This window comes from Ranitomeya imitator, chromosome 1 (genome assembly GCF_032444005.1).
Source record: "Ranitomeya imitator isolate aRanImi1 chromosome 1, aRanImi1.pri, whole genome shotgun sequence".
NCBI classification, from domain to species: Eukaryota; Metazoa; Chordata; class Amphibia; order Anura; family Dendrobatidae; genus Ranitomeya; species Ranitomeya imitator.
The window spans coordinates 48938475-48954267 of record NC_091282.1 but is presented as its reverse complement, the minus strand read 5'-3'; the positions used below and the strand labels follow the sequence as shown (position 1 = coordinate 48954267).

The window sequence follows — 15793 nt, the reverse complement described above, 5'->3', positions numbered from 1 at the left end:
TTATGGGGCCATGTACAGCATTATATGGGGCAAATATCTGTATGGAGCATCTTATGGGGCCATGTGCAGCATTATATGGGGCAAATATCTGTATGGGGCATCTTATGGGGCCATGTGCAGCATTATATGGGGCAGTTATCTGTATGGAGCATCTTATGGGGCCATGTACAGCATTATATGGGGGCAAATAACTGTATGGGGCATCTTATGGGGCCATGTGCAGCATTATATGGGGCAGTTATCTGTATGGAGCATCTTATGGGGCCATGTGCAGCATTATATGGGGGCAATTATCTGTATGGAGCATCTTATGGGGCCATGTGCAGCATTATATGGGGCAATTGTGAAGACACGATCGGTAGATGTGTGCCAGGAATAGCAGATCTGCTGGGTCTTAACAGATCTGTGCATAAAAAGTCTTAAATACTGAAATTTTAGGAAATGTTTATTTACCTGACTCCAATTACTGCTAAGTTTAGAAACTTTGCCAGTTTTAAGAGATCATCGCACTTATGTAACTGGACACCGAATTTTTTGCTGAGGGAACTCTTTGCTTCAGAGTCATTGGCGACAATTCGGATGAGCAACCTACGTTAGAGGAACGGGAAGAGTAAGTCAAACCAAAAACTAAAGTGGCGCAAAAACATTTAGTAAATAGGAAACAATACTGATGAATACTGATGATTTCGTATATTAATCACTCCCCATTGATTTCAATGGACGGATGAAAGTAGCACGTAAACAAAAAAAAAGGGCGTAGAAAAATACGAATGAAATGTGGATCAAGTACGCCCATCAGGAGGACCTATAGAGGGTTCCTGGGTCGTTCTGGATTTATTATTCCATCTAGGATGTTGTCCACTTACTCGGCCGCCGGGTGGTTCTCTGCCACTTTGAGCAGTTCGCTTTCACAATCAAAGGTCATTTTGAGTATTCCGTGTTTGGCCGCATGTCGAATGTAGCACGGTTGCTTGCAAGTGTTTGCATAAACTATATCATCTGGCGGCACTCCTAAACTCAATACTAGGTCTATCTCCGCCTGCAGAAAAAACAGTGAGAGTCAGCCTACACGTAAAAGCGTAAAAGTCCATTTCAGTTTTAAAGTGTCTTTTTCATGCAAACTGTATGACGACGAATGATCTCTTATACCCCATACAGTGTGCATGATGTCGGCAGCACATACCGATTTGCACAAAGAAGTTTTGCTGCCGACGATAACGATTTTTGGGCAGCATAAACGATCTAGTGAAAGCAGAAGATTTGCTGTCATGTTTCAAAGTCCAATGGTGCCGCCTTACAAATGCTTGTTCAGCCCCTGTAAAGGGACGTCTGTATCAGACAGAGCTGCCCATACAGGGGTCGATTCCTCATTGCTTTTTTTTGCCTTTTTTTGTCTAGTCCTGTTTTGTTTTGCGCCTGTTTTTTTGCGTGCGCCATATTCATCTTTTCATTTGTGTCTTTTTTTTAAGTGACTTTTTTATCTGTTTTTTTTTTAATTAGCCAGATATTTTAAGCTGATCTATCATTTACGACTTTGCAAAATTTTTTACGCAAATGTACTCCAGTTTGCAACGTGTCCAAAATGTTGTGCTAAAAAGTAGCAAAAATTTAAGGCGTTTACCCATGTGCAAAGTTAATTTCAATTAACATTAGAAAATCAATAGATCTTGGAATAATAATAATTTTCACAATTGTATGTGTTTTAAAAAAATGTTCCTGTGCTGAGATAATCTTATAAATGTGCCCCTGCTGTGTAATGTGTAATGGCTGTGTATGACTGTGCTGTAATGTCTGTATATTCTCTTTTGCTCCCTCCCTGCCCAGGAGCTGTGGTATGATCAGACCATATTCCTGTACGGTCAGACACGGCCATTACACAGTACACAGCAGGGGCACATTTATAAGATTATCTCGGCACAGGAACATTTTTTTATAAACATTCATTTTGTGGAACTTACTATTATTCTACAATCTATTGATTAAAATTAACTTTGTTTGAAAAACCCTTTAAGATGAATATGATTTGCTTTTTTTTGCCCACGCACCATTTTTACGTTTTTTTGTATGCAAAAATGCAGATGATCGGGGACATAGTTTTTAAGAGGGATCCAAAATAAAGTCTAGTGTTCCTAAAGAAGTTTGGAACGGTTAGTTATTGATTGACCACAAACTTTTCCTGCTCCATCAAATAGTTGGTTCTTAAAGAATTTGTTCTGCTGAAGAAGAAAAAAGCTCCCAAATCTCGAAATGGCTGTTTTTGGTTCATTTCTTTTCAAAAGTACAAAGGCAGGTTGGATTGGCTGCCAAAATCCGCAGCAGCCTCTGTGAATTATGCAAAAAAAAAAAGAGAAAAAGAAACAATGATCTTGTAATCGGCATTTAAAATCGGCTACAGATCAGTGGATAATCTGCAGCATATATATGTGTATTATTTGTGTATATTTATCATTATTTTATAATCTGTATTATTTTTTGTAGGTCTATCTTACCATTCTAGAGATATAGGGCTTTTCATTTTGTGCTACTTTTTATAGTCATTCCATAGGGGCGGGGTTAAATGGATCCTCAGGGGTGTGTCTGCAGGCGTGGCTAATTGGATACTCGGGGGCGTGTCAGCATTAAGAAGAGCTCCCATGCAAAGATGATAAAAATGAACCTTAAATAAGAGCCAAATATCTGGAACTGTAGAGCAGATGAAAAATAAATTGAATAATTAGGGGAGAAGTGGGAATAAAATAAGAGCAAAAACTGGCCACTTTTAATCTAGTTACAGGTCCTTTTTAAAAAAAAAAAAAAAAAAAACATTAAAAAAATATTTTTTTTTCAAATAATTTTTCCCCAAAACATAAATATCATCATGTAAAAAATGAAATAAACAACACAGTATATCTGAATTTTCCACGTATTTAACTGTCTTAACTAATAAAATATCGAAATATCCATCCCACATGATGAATGTTGATATTGTTTTCTGACTTTTTACCACCCACAAAACATGGAATAAAAAGATCAGAAAGTCATAAGGATCCCTACATGGTATCCATTTAAAATTTCCGTTGACCCTATAAAATAAATAAGTCCTGATAGAACTTTATCAGCTGAAAAATAAAAAAGTTATGACTCTTTTTGCAAGTCTTTTTTTAATTAATAAATGATAATAATGTAATTATGCTGGCCCATAAGACAAAAGTTAACTTTGCGAGAATAAAAGTAGAAAAAAGAATGATAAAATTTATTTTTTAGCAAATTATATGGCGTCATTCAAACCTAAAAGTTATGGTTTTTTGGAAAGCGAGGAGGAAAGAATTAAAGGGAAAAAAAATGGCTGCATCTCTTAAGAGTTGCTCGATGATTCTTTTTGGGGTTTAGTATAAATCCAACACATAACAACATGTTACTCTGCGTATGGTTGAGAGCTTTTCCCAAGTTCCTTCTCTTTGCTTCACAGTTATGGTCTCATGCAATGATAGTGTCGTGTAGAGGGAGACAATGATGGCGCCATGATAGAGCTCAATGGACCTCGTACTGTAGGTGTCTGAAGGAGTTTTATATATGTCAACCCCAACCAAGCGCGGTGCTCTGAATACATAGAGGAGTAATGGTCTACTGGTCGTCATCGAAGGACCAAGAAGAAGGTTACCTTGCTGGCACAATCAAATCCAGCACCCAGGGTGGAGAGTGTCTGGATAACTTCCTTACTGTTGTTGCACTTGACAGCATAGAAGGGCTTCACCCCGGGCAGTTCCTTTTGGAATCGGTAATATTTATCCACCACATCACCCAGGTCAGCGACATAGAAAGCATCATGGTCACCCTGTTGTTGCAGATGAAACAGCAGATTAGTTATTGTTGTGTCAGGGTGAAAAGATATATCTTTATACACTTTTTGTACTTTTATATTCTTATGCTGTGAAACAATAAGTTTTCCCCTTTGCTTGCTGATGCAAATGTAACTGTATTTAAAATGGCTGCCAGTATTCACCTATGCCCTAGTTTCGTTTCTGAGAAGCTAAGTATCGTTTCTGCTGAAGTCGAAACTTGAGATATGTGGAGAGAGGAGGATCCACCAGATGACGTCAAGACTAACCAGAAAGACCGGATACTAGACATATATTGCTTAAACCCCGCCTAACCCCGCCTATTGCACGCCTTCCCCTAATACACTACATAATGCTGTGTATCAGGAAATAAAGTTCAGTTGCTGTGACCGTTACTAATACTTGTAGAAGCACGAGCATGCACTGAGATTGAACCAGCTCTTTGTCTGACTCATTCTTACCCGGTACCAATGCTCATAGTCTAATTTGGGATGACTGGTGAATGAAGGGTATTGTACTGACGACCCCGACAGTTGAATAATATGAAGAAACTGATTTGTGTGGTCTAAAGGGGCTGGCCAACTTTTACCCAACTTCTACAAAGCCCCGACTCCAACCTCTGTGGCACAGGTGCTGAGAGCTTTCAGCAACTGTGCAGAAGAGGGAGGGAAGAGTTACAACAGGGTAAATTATGTGACTGTCACCTTATTCATCGCTATGGATGCATTGGTGCCACTGTCCATTGTTTGTGCCTTTGACTGCTGGGTGCAACAAAGGGGAGAGACAATGGGGCGTTTTAAGACTGCCTTAAGGTACCTTCACACATAACGATTTCATTAACGATATCGTTGCAACGTCATGCTTTTTGTGACGTAGCAACGATCCCGCTAACGATATCTTTATGTGTGACAGCGACCAACAATCAGGCCCCTGCTGGGAGATCGTTGGTCGTGGGGAATGATCAGGACCTTTTTTTGGTCGCTGATCACCCCGCTGTCATCGCTAGATCGGCGTGTGTGACGCCGATCTAGCGATGTGTTCACCTGTAACCAGGGTAAATATCGGGTTACTAAGTGCAGGGCCGCGCTTAGTAACCCGATATTTACCCTGGTTACCATTGTAAAAGTAAAAAAAAAAAAAACACTACATACTCACATTCCGGTGTTTGTCACGTCCCCCGCCGTCAGCTTCCCTGCACTGTGTCAGCGCCGGCCGGCCGTAAAGCAGAGCACAGCGGTGACGTCACCGCTCTGCTTTACGGCCGGCGCTGACACAGTGCAGGGAAGCTGACGTCGGGCCTGCACTTAGTAACCCGATGTTTACCCTGGTTACCTGGGGACTTGAAGACAGTTTCAACGATGCCGAAGTTGTTCCCCTGATCGTTGCTCGCTGGAGAGAGCTGTCTGTGTGACAGCTCCCCAGCGACCACACAACGACTTACCAACGATCACGGCCAGGTCGTATCGCTGGTCGTGATCGTTGGTAAATCGTTTAGTGTAATGGTACCTTTAGTCAAACCTCAACGGTTCATGGGATTGGGTAATTTAGGACAGAACTTTTTTTATATATATATTTTGGCTTTTATTGTACTATTTTTTTTCTTTGACCCACTTCATAACTGAATCGTGATCCCAATCAAAAGAACTCGTTTTTTTGGTTTTGTTTGGGTGTTAGCAAATAGAGCATGTTTGATCTATAAATGGGGTTGGCTCTCTAACACCTGGAATGGAGATATGCCTTTGAGATAATCTGATTGTCCCATTTTGAAAAAAAAAGAAAAAAAAAACACTTAAATTATGAAACTATAATTTACCTCTCCGAACCCACTATTTACTTTTTCCTGGATGAACTCCTGGACAGAAGTTCCCACTTCCACTATGGTCACATTGATGAGATGATCAGTTGTTCCATTCAAAGGGCAATCCTGTTCTTCAATATTTTTCCCTACTAGATGCTTTCCTTTACCTGTTTCGTAAAAGGAAATACATGGGTGTTATGAAAAAAAAAATCTAATCTGGAGTTTTGTGGCCCAGTGGCCCCTATGTGAGTGGAGTCGTAGTGAGCATGTGCAACCACCACTTGTATAAACAGTGAATGGGGGATACTCACTATTGCTGCATTCAAACAAGGAACATTGGGCCCCCGATCCATAAGATTGGTGGTGGGTCCAGGAGCCAGATCCATGAAATTATACATTTATTACCAATAGTCTATGAATAGGTAATATATACTTTGTTTACAGGACAAACCCTTTAACAGTTAATATAGTATATACAGTATTTTATATACTTACTGACACCCTGGTTTTCAGCCATTTTTCAACCCTCTGTAGCTTGGAGAAATCTGGTGGTAGATACATATAGAAATTTGGAAAACACTACAGTATAAATAATTTCAATCATCCATCTATCTATATACATAATTGTCTAAGGGTCACTTCCGTCTGTCTGTCCTTCTGTCTGTAACGGTTATTCGTTCGCTGATTGGTCTCGGCACCTGCTTGTCATGGCTGCCGCGACCAATCAGCGACGCGCACCCTCCGGAAGAAAATGGCCGCTCCTTACTCCCCGAACTCACTGCCCAGCGCCCGCATACTCCCCTCCAGTCTGCCCTCACACAGGGTTAATGGCAGCGGTAACGGACCGCAGTGTAATGCAGTCCGTTACCGCTGCTATTAACCCTGTGTGACCAAGTTTTTCACTATTGACGCAGCCTATGCAGCGCCAATAGTAAAAACATCGAATGTTAAAAATAATTAAAAAAATAAAAAATGATTAGATACTCACCTATGCCGCCTTTCCCGCTCCTCGCGATGCAACCGGCACGTTCCGGTCGCACGGATGGTCTGGCAGAAGGACCTGCCATGACGTCACGGTCATGTGACCGCAACGTCATCACAAGTCCTGCGCGCCTGCACGGAAAGGACCTGACGTGACGTCACGGTCATGTGACCGCTACACGGTCATGTGACCGCGACATCATGACAGGTCCGGCACGACAAGGACCTGCCGTGACGTCACGGTCATGTGACCGCGACACGGTCACGTGACCGCGACGTCAGCACACCCTGGGACCGGAAGATACCGCCTGCACCCCACACAGGCGACAGTGCGACAACGCGCCTGCGGAAGGTGAGTATATGTTTATTTTTTATTTTTTTAACCTGTGTCATACGTGACTGGGCAATATACTACTTGGGCTGTGCAATATACTACGTGGCTCTGTGCTGTATACTGCGTCACTGGGCAATATACTACGTGACTGGGCAATATACTACGTGGCTGGGCAATATACTACGTGGCTCTGTGCTGTATACTACGTCAGTGGGCAATATACTACGTCACTGGGAAATATACAATGTAACTGGGCAATCTACTACGTGGCTGGGCAATATACTACATAGCTGGGCAATATACTACGTGGCTGGGCAATATACTATGTGGCTCTGTGCTGTATACTACGTCACTGGGCAATATACTACGTCACTGGGCAATATACAATGTAACTGGGCAATCTACTACGTGGCTGGGCTATATACTACGTGGCTGGGCAATATACTACATGGCTGGGCAATATACTACGTGACTGGGCAATATACTACGTGGCTGGGCAATATACTATGTGGCTGGGCAATATACTACGTGGACATACATATTCTAGAATACCCGATGCGTTAGAATCAGGCAACCATCTAGTATATATATATTAAGATATGATTAGTATTAGAGAGTTTCAATCGTTGTTTTTAGCCCTGAAGTTACATGTCGATGTGATGTCAGCACCAGTGGCGTAACGATTGCAGTCGCAGAGGTCATGACCAGGGCAGCATGGCTGTGGGACCTACCAACGAAAGAAGAAACTTCAACTGGATGTGCGTTCTTGGACGCACATTCAGCTGAAGTGTATTACCGCACAGAGACCCGCCATGTCCATGTGCTGCAATACACACTGCCTGCCAATCAAAAGCCAGCAGCTTACGTTGGCATGAACATGACTGAGGGCACCTGGCAATGACATCAGAGTAGGATGCCGGGTGGTAAGGGAGTGGAACTAGATACTAGAATGGTGATCATACATACCAGGATGGGGGATATATACCAGGATAAGGGATATATACACCAGAACGGAGATCATATATACCAGGATAAGGAACATATATACCAAGATGTGGCCCAGAAAAAGGGACATACCGTACATTATATACTAGGATGGGGGCCCAGGATAAAGTACATATATACCAGAATGGGGGATATGTATACCAGAAAGGGGCCAAGATAGGGGACATGTATAGTAGGATAGGCACAGGATGGAGGACATATATACCAGGATAAGGGACATATATATAAGGATAAGAGACATATGTACCAGGATGGGGCTCAGAAAAAAGGACATATAGTATAGACTCCCTGACAGAAGTTGTGTCGCTTATCCATGTTATGTAAATAAATGCTTATAACCTGATGTTAAATTCAGCCATTGGTTGTATAAATTATTCTTTTGAAAGCTGAAACCCTCCGAAATGTGGTTTAGGTTAAGAAAATAAATTGTTATAGTATTATTATATATAATAGTACCAGCTGTAATTCGTGTCGGTATAATGAGTATACTATAGCGCATGCTATAAAAAAAAATAGCAGACTGGAGCAGTCTGAGGCTGGAAGGAGAGTTGGAGAAAGCCAGAGAGGAGCTTGTCACGGAACTTCAGCTGAGGCGGAGCTGGTATGATAGGAGAATAGCTGAGCAGAAATGTGGGTCAGCAGCTCCTGGCGGAAAGAGGAAAGAAGAGAGACTTGTGAGGGGCCGTGTAGCCTTAGGTGCTGCAACTCCTGAATAGTGATATACCAAAGGAAGAACAGCGTTTAGTGAGCGTGCAGGAGAGCGAAGCACAGGAGAGTGACATTTGGGGAGGACAGCTGCGACTGGGCTACCTCCAAGACAGAGCGCAGATTAACAGTAGCCAGAAGACAAGGTTGTGAGGGATTCTAAGACTTTACAGCAGAAATCGGCAGGACAGCTGAACTACATGTAACCCGTCTGCTCTTATACCCAGGAGACACAGTGACACATAGAGCCCGGGTCGTGATAGAGACCCTATAAAAAGGCTTGAGCCACCTGTCATACGGGTTTGTGTCCCACCTTTATGGAGGACAGAGAGCACTGTGAAGACCTTGCCAGAAGCCATAGGCAATAAGGGACTACAATACCACCACGCTATGAGGAACGCTTCTAACTCCACCTGGCAAAGGGGACTCTGAATTCGCTTCCAAGTCGGCTGGACCCTGCCTGTACCTGTGATCTGGTGCCCTGGACTGCGGTTGCTTGAAGTCTTCAGTAAACCAGGTAAAGAGACTGCAAACCTGTGTCCTCCGTTCTTTTCTGCACCACTCACCATCCTCATCTCTACACCGTGAGCCCTGGGGACACCCTTCACCTGTGGGATGTCATACCATCTCAGCTGCCTTAACATCACCCCAGTGGACCCCTTTAAGCATTATAGGTCCCACTGACAAAATACCACAGGTGGCGTCACGAACACAAACTTTATTCAAAACCCCTTTAAGGACATTCCCTTTAACATGGGCGCCCAGGGCCACGGACCGGGTCGCCGCCACCGTGACATCCCCCTGTGAGTACCAGACCCGGTGCCGAGTATCCCCATTGCCCTGGTGGGCGACTCAAATGCAATGAGAGATAATTGCCCCTAAGGCAGCTGGTACAGCTCAGCTCCATGTCATAAACTGAGGGCCGGCGTTAGGGGGGACAGGGAAATTGCCCAGGGCTATCACTCTGTCAGTGGTCCCCATTGTTTACAGCAGAAACTACATTGATAATAGCAGTTCTGCATTATCAGTGTACTTTCAGATGTTGAGAATGAACCATAACCTTTGGTGACATCACAGTCATGTGACCATGATGTCACCAAAGATCCTGGACACTGAGGGAGTTTAGGAAAGCTGAAGAGGAGACAGACTGTATGTGACTGTATGTGCGTATGTGCTGCGTACACATGTGTTTATATGCATGTGCTCAATGTATACGTGTATCTATGTGTATGTGCTCTGTGAACACGTGCCTGTATGTATGTGCTCTGTATATACATGTGTCTACATGTATGTGCTTTGTGTATATATGTATGTATGTGCTCTGTGTATACATTGTAGAGGTTTGTACTCATTCACTGTGGTTGAGGTAGGCACAGGAAGCAATCTGGCTGCAATGTCCAGGCAAGTTTATTCAAAGTTCATAAACCGCTCCAAATGGCAAAACAAAACACAGCCTTTTCGGGCACAAAATGAAAACATAAAGCAAAAAGTGCATACAGCGGGTCCGCCTGCTCAGGATAGTGTCCGGTTCTTTAGGCCTTAGCACAGACCAGCACAAAGGAGATCCACACATCTCCAGCTCCAGACACTGAATGACACACTCGGCCTCCATTTCATCTGCCAAGCCAACCATGCCCCAGTTGGTTGGAATATGTGAGCAGTCATTCCCACCCATCTATTATGACTGCTCGTAAAACCCAGCCCTGGAATGGCCTGATAACTCTCTCAGCACTATATGTGCTGAAGCATGCTTCTGAGATGACATCACCGCAGCTAATAGTTGCGATGACACATATCTCCCCTCAAGGACTCATCCGGCGGCCATCTTACATACCTCCCCTCTGCTCAAAGCCAAGGGGCTTGGCACCTTCTGCCAACAAACAGTGAATTCTCGACAGAGCGTCAGCATTGCCGCACAGTTTCCCTGGCCTATGCTCCACATTGAAGTTAAAATCCTTTTGTGCTATGAACCACCTGGGCACTCGGGCATTGTTCCCTTTCTTATCCCACATCCACTTCAGTGGGGCATGGTTTGACACTAGACTGAACTTCCTGCCTAAAAAATACCTTAGAGTGTCCAATGCCCACTTGATGGCTAAACATTCCTTCTCCACTGTGGAATAATTTTTCTCGCAGGATGACAACTTCTGGCTAAGATACATTATGGGGTGCTCTTCCCCGTTCACCTCTTGAGATAAGACAAAGCCCAGCCTGACATCCAACGTCTGGACCACAAACTACTTGGAGAAATCGGGTGCTACCAGCACCAGCTGTTTACACAGGGCCAGCATCAGTTCCTGGAAGGACATCTCAGCTTCTGGAAACCACTTAGCCATAGCTAACTTTGTCACTTTAAGGAGGTCTGTCAGCTACCATGGCGAAGTTTGGGAAAAACCGGCGGTAGTAGCCCACAATGCACATGAACGTCCTGGCTTGCTTCTTTGAGAGGGGCTGTGGGCAAACCCTAGATTGCTTCAACTTTATTTATCTGGGGCTTTATTTTGCCCCTGCCTACAACATAGCGCATGTATTTCGCTTCCTCCATTCACAAAGCACATCTCTTCAGATTTATAGAAAACCCTGCCTTCCGTAGAGCATCAAATATCACCTGGACCTTGCTCAGATGGCTTTCCTACTCCTGGCTGAAGATCACAATATCATCCAGGTAGGCCGCTGCGTACCTCTTGTGGGGAGCTAGGATCCAGTCCATGGCTCTCTGGAATGTTGCTGGAGCGCATTCTAACCCAAAAGGCATCCTTGTGTATTGGAAGCATCCATCTGGTGTTGAAAAAGCAGTCTTCTCTTTGACGTCTTGGTACAAGGGGATTTGGAATACCCTTTTGTGAGGTCAAGGGTAGTAATGTACCGTGCTGGCCCTAGCATTTCAACTAATTCATCGACCCGGGGCATCGGGTATGCATTGAACTTAGAAACCTAAGCTTCCTATAGTCATTGCAAAACCGCCATTCTCCATCTGGTTTCGACACTAAGACTATTGGACTGGACCAGACACTCTTGGACTCCTCTATGACTCCCAGGCTCAGCATCCACTTCACCTCCTTTGTGGTCACCTCTCGGCGGGGTTCAGGAATCCGATATGGCTTCAAGTTGACCCGGACATGAGGCTCTGTCAGGATCTCATGCTCTACAACCTGGGAGCTCAGAGAACAAGTCCCTGTTCTGCTGTGGCAACTCCCGACACAGTTGCTTTTGGGCACGTGACAGCGTCTCTGCCACCTTAACTTCCTTCACGTCCGCTTCAGGTTTGGCCACCAAACACAGAGCTTCCACTGGCTCGCTATCTCTCCAGGGCTTAATTGGGTTGATGTGTCATTCTTGATAGGGCTTCCTTCTCCCTGGTTGGTGGACTTTATAGTTAACATCTCAAAGCTTTTCAACTTTTTTGTAGAGGCCCTGCCACTTGGTCAGGAATTTGTTCTTCGCTGTAGGTGAAATCAGCATATTGAAATAAAATATAACTTTTAATAGTATAGAAAAATTATAAGTAACGTAAAGTGCAAGGTGCCAAGACCGACAAGATGAATAATGTAGTGCACACAAAAATTGCACTGGTCTACACAAGACCTAAAAGGACTCTGGGTCCTCTTTCAAATGGCAGACTCACGGTTGCTAGTATCCTATGGCAGCAATACTCAAATGTATCTGTACTCAGTTCCACTTGTTAATATAACCAGAAGTGGGTAAGGATATTCAACCAAATCATGTGCACACTCCACAATGATGCAATCATAAAGACTGTGATACTGCAGGTTAAATCCACTGGCATAGATAAACAGTTTATTTTGTCATGAAAAAAAATCAATGCATCAGCCTTATGTATTTGCATACAATTAAATATATTGCAGGTGTTTGCAATAATTGGCTTACCATGCAAACAGCCCTGCGTGCCATTAGGTATGACCTTCCTTTCTGGTATAGCCAATATAATTCTTATGGGTCACTACACCATATCTATACATGGGGGCTGAAATATGTGTCGGGGAGGAGGATTCAGGTTGCAATCATGGACCAGTTGTAGGAGGTCAAACATTTGAGACCGGGGAGGTCACTGCGATAGGCCCACTGGTGCACCCGTTGTACCCTGACAGTCAGAGTCACTCCTAAGCGTGCCAAGATCTCAGCCTTTAACTTGGCGTACTTCTTTTGCGTCCAGCAATGCCAAGTCACAATAAGCCTTCTGTGGTTTTCCTGTTAAATATTGCGCCAGAACCTCCACCCACTGCTCTGGAGGCAATTTCTCCCACTCCGCCACCCTTTCAAACACCGCCATGAACGTTTCGATGTCATCACCCAGGGTCATCTTTTGTAATGCTCTTCTTACCGCCTTCGTCACGTGAGAGTCATCAGCTGGATTTGCGGTTGGGGCGGTTGCCCTGCCATGGACTGCCTCGACTAGGAGTTACATCTAAGGGTAACATCCTCATCTGTGACCTGTTTGCTAGTAATCAGTGTGTGCATAAAAGCTGAGTGAGTCTCTGGGATCCAGACAGACTCTTGCATCTTTCATTCAGCCACTGAGGTTTCTGGATTGTGAATCATGGGGAATGCAAAAAAAATTGTCAATGGATCTACGGGAAAAGGTAGTTGAACAGTATAAAACGGGAAAGGGATACAAAAAGATATCCAAGGAATTGATAATGCCAGTCAGCAGTGTTCAAACTGTGATTAACAAATGGAAAATCAGGGGCTCTATTAAAACAAAATCATGGTCAGGTAGGCCAACAAAAATGTCATCCACAACTGCCAGGAAAATTGTTCGGGATGCAAAGAAAAACCCACAAATAATATCAGCTGAAATACAGGACTCTCTGAAAACTAGTGGTGTGGCACAATAAGGAGGCACTTGAAGAAAAATCGGCTGCATGGTCGAGTTGCCAGAAGAAAGTCATTACTACGCAAATGCCACAAAGTATCTCGCCTACAATACGCAAAACAGCACAGAGACAAGCCTCAAAACTTCTGAAACAAGGAAATTTGGAGTGATGAGACCAAAATTTTACTTTTTGGCCACAACCATAAATGTTACATTTGGAGAAAGGTCAACTAGGCCTATGATGAAAGAAACACCATTCCTACTGTAAAGCATGGAGATGGATCAGTAATGTTTCGGGATAAGGCATAGGAAACTTGGTCAACGTTGAAGGAAAGATGAATGCAGCACGTTATCAGCAAATACTGGAGGCAAATTTGCACTCATCAGCCCGGAAGCTGCGCATGGGACGTACTTGGACGTTCCAACATGACAGCAATACAAAACACAAGGCCAAGTCGACCTGTCATTGGCTACAGCAGAACAAAGTGAAGGTTCTGGAGTGGCCATCTCAGTCTCCTGACCTCAGTATCATTGAACCACTCTGGGGAGATCTCAAGCGCAGTTCATGCTAGACGGCCCAGGAATTTACAGGAACTGGAGGCTTTTTGCCAAGAAGAGTGGGCAGCTTTACCATCTGAAAAAATAAAGAACCTCATCTACAACTACCACAAAACTTCAAGTTGTCATTGAGGTTAGAGGGAGCAATACACGGTATTAAGAAATGGGGTATGTGAACTTTTGATCTGGGTCATTTGAATGTTTTGGGTTGTCATTATGATTTAAAAAGAGAAAACACAGTATTTTGACAATAAATGGCTTCACCCAACCACTAACCATGAGTGGAGAAAAAGGTTTGGTGTTATCATTCATATTCTCTGAAAAAAAGGCCAAGAAAGCAAAAATTCTGCCGGGGATTGTAAACGTTTGAGCACAATTGTACAGTATATGCTCGCATGTGTGTGTAACATGTAGTGGGTGTATATGTGTGCATAACATACATTGTGTCACATGCATGTTTGTGTGAGTTCTTAGGTGTAAACACCTCGACAATTGCCTAATAACCGAGCAAAATGCTGCTCATTCATCAGGTGATTGGATTGTTTATGCAGAATAAAAATAATTGTTCTCAGCAGCACATCACCGGTGTAAACTACAGATGTGCTGCTGAAAACATACATTATGGGGATCTAATAGTGATCGCTCTGTGCCATCATTCTTCATCAACTGGTGTAAAGAGGCCGGGAAACAAGCCCCGAAATATGAGGATGGCGCTCGATTGACCTCCTGAACTCAACACATGTAAAAGCAACCTAAATGTTTCTGTGTGATGGTGCAATACTTTACCATTTGTGGCCCCACTTTTAGCTTGTGCCCAGGGCCCCACTTTGTCTAAACCCTTCCTTGCATATATCTTATATGAATTGTTATTGGAGAGATATCCTTCAAAAGAAATGAAGGAAAAGAAAGAGGGGGGAAGACAAATAACAGCTGTACCTAAGGGTAGTAATAAACGCATAAATAAGTGATAACAGAGGTGTAGTAGAAAAACTCTCACCTTCTAGGGCTGTGCAATTTCAGGCATATACAAATAATCCGAATGTGTGCAGCCTGTCCTGCTGCTTCCTAGTCTTCCTCCAAACAAGATTCCAGGGGCGGAAACATATTACAAAGCTCAAAGATCACTGGAATGATCCGGCGCTGCTAAACGTATATTTTATATGAAAGACCACTGGTTATAGGAAAAAGTGGTTTTATTGAAGCAATAAAAAATAATAAAATCCAACGCGTTTCGGCTACGCTTAGCCCTCCTCAGGTATTTAGCAGACTGTTAGGATGCATGAATTTGTATACATGTCAATTTGGAAGTAGAAATGTGTCAACTCAATAAATACTCTTATTTTTTGCATATTTTTCTCTGTATTTGTATATTAACATACAGGCAATCCCCAAGGTTACGGTTGAGATCTGTTCTGTAGGTTTCTTCATAACTCGAATTTGTATGCAAGTTGGAACAGGGTTGGCACAGAATAAAAAAACACAACTAACATGATTGCCGAGCTGTCTGGCCGCCCGGCCATTTGTTGTTCACTTTCTGGTCCGCTTCCTTCTGCCGTAGAGCGTCTTCTTCATCATAGTCCAGGACACTCATCAGAGTGCCATTAGCATAATGGATCCAATTCTATCACGAGAGAATCCTCGCTCTTGTGACCCCAGTAGGAGAGCGTAAGGTCTGTTTGCTTTGGTCAACATACTGAAGACCGCATTTACAATCGATCACATAGATGATAAAATCTGAACTGCACAATAATGCTCATTTT

General features: G+C 43.4%; 1 protein-coding gene across 2 annotated transcripts in view; it reads right to left on the bottom strand.

Annotated features, from left to right (window-relative positions):
- Positions 1-15108, bottom strand: part of LOC138661482 (ornithine decarboxylase-like) — a 41353-nt gene extending 26245 nt beyond the window's left edge. Inside the window, exons 1-6 of one of the 2 annotated variants that reach the window (XM_069746198.1) lie at positions 15031-15108; positions 6112-6161; positions 5632-5783; positions 3641-3814; positions 867-1039; positions 454-588 (exon numbers count right to left, since the gene is read on the bottom strand). In XM_069746198.1, the coding sequence (XP_069602299.1) occupies positions 454-588; positions 867-1039; positions 3641-3814; positions 5632-5783; positions 6112-6133 (656 nt within the window). In that variant the 5' untranslated portion in view covers positions 6134-6161; positions 15031-15108. Of the gene's footprint in view, positions 1-453; positions 589-866; positions 1040-3640; positions 3815-5631; positions 5784-6111; positions 6162-9107; positions 9178-15030 lie in introns of those variants that run through there. The other variant, XM_069746206.1, reaches the window with a different exon arrangement.
- Positions 15109-15793: the final 685 nt, after the last annotated feature.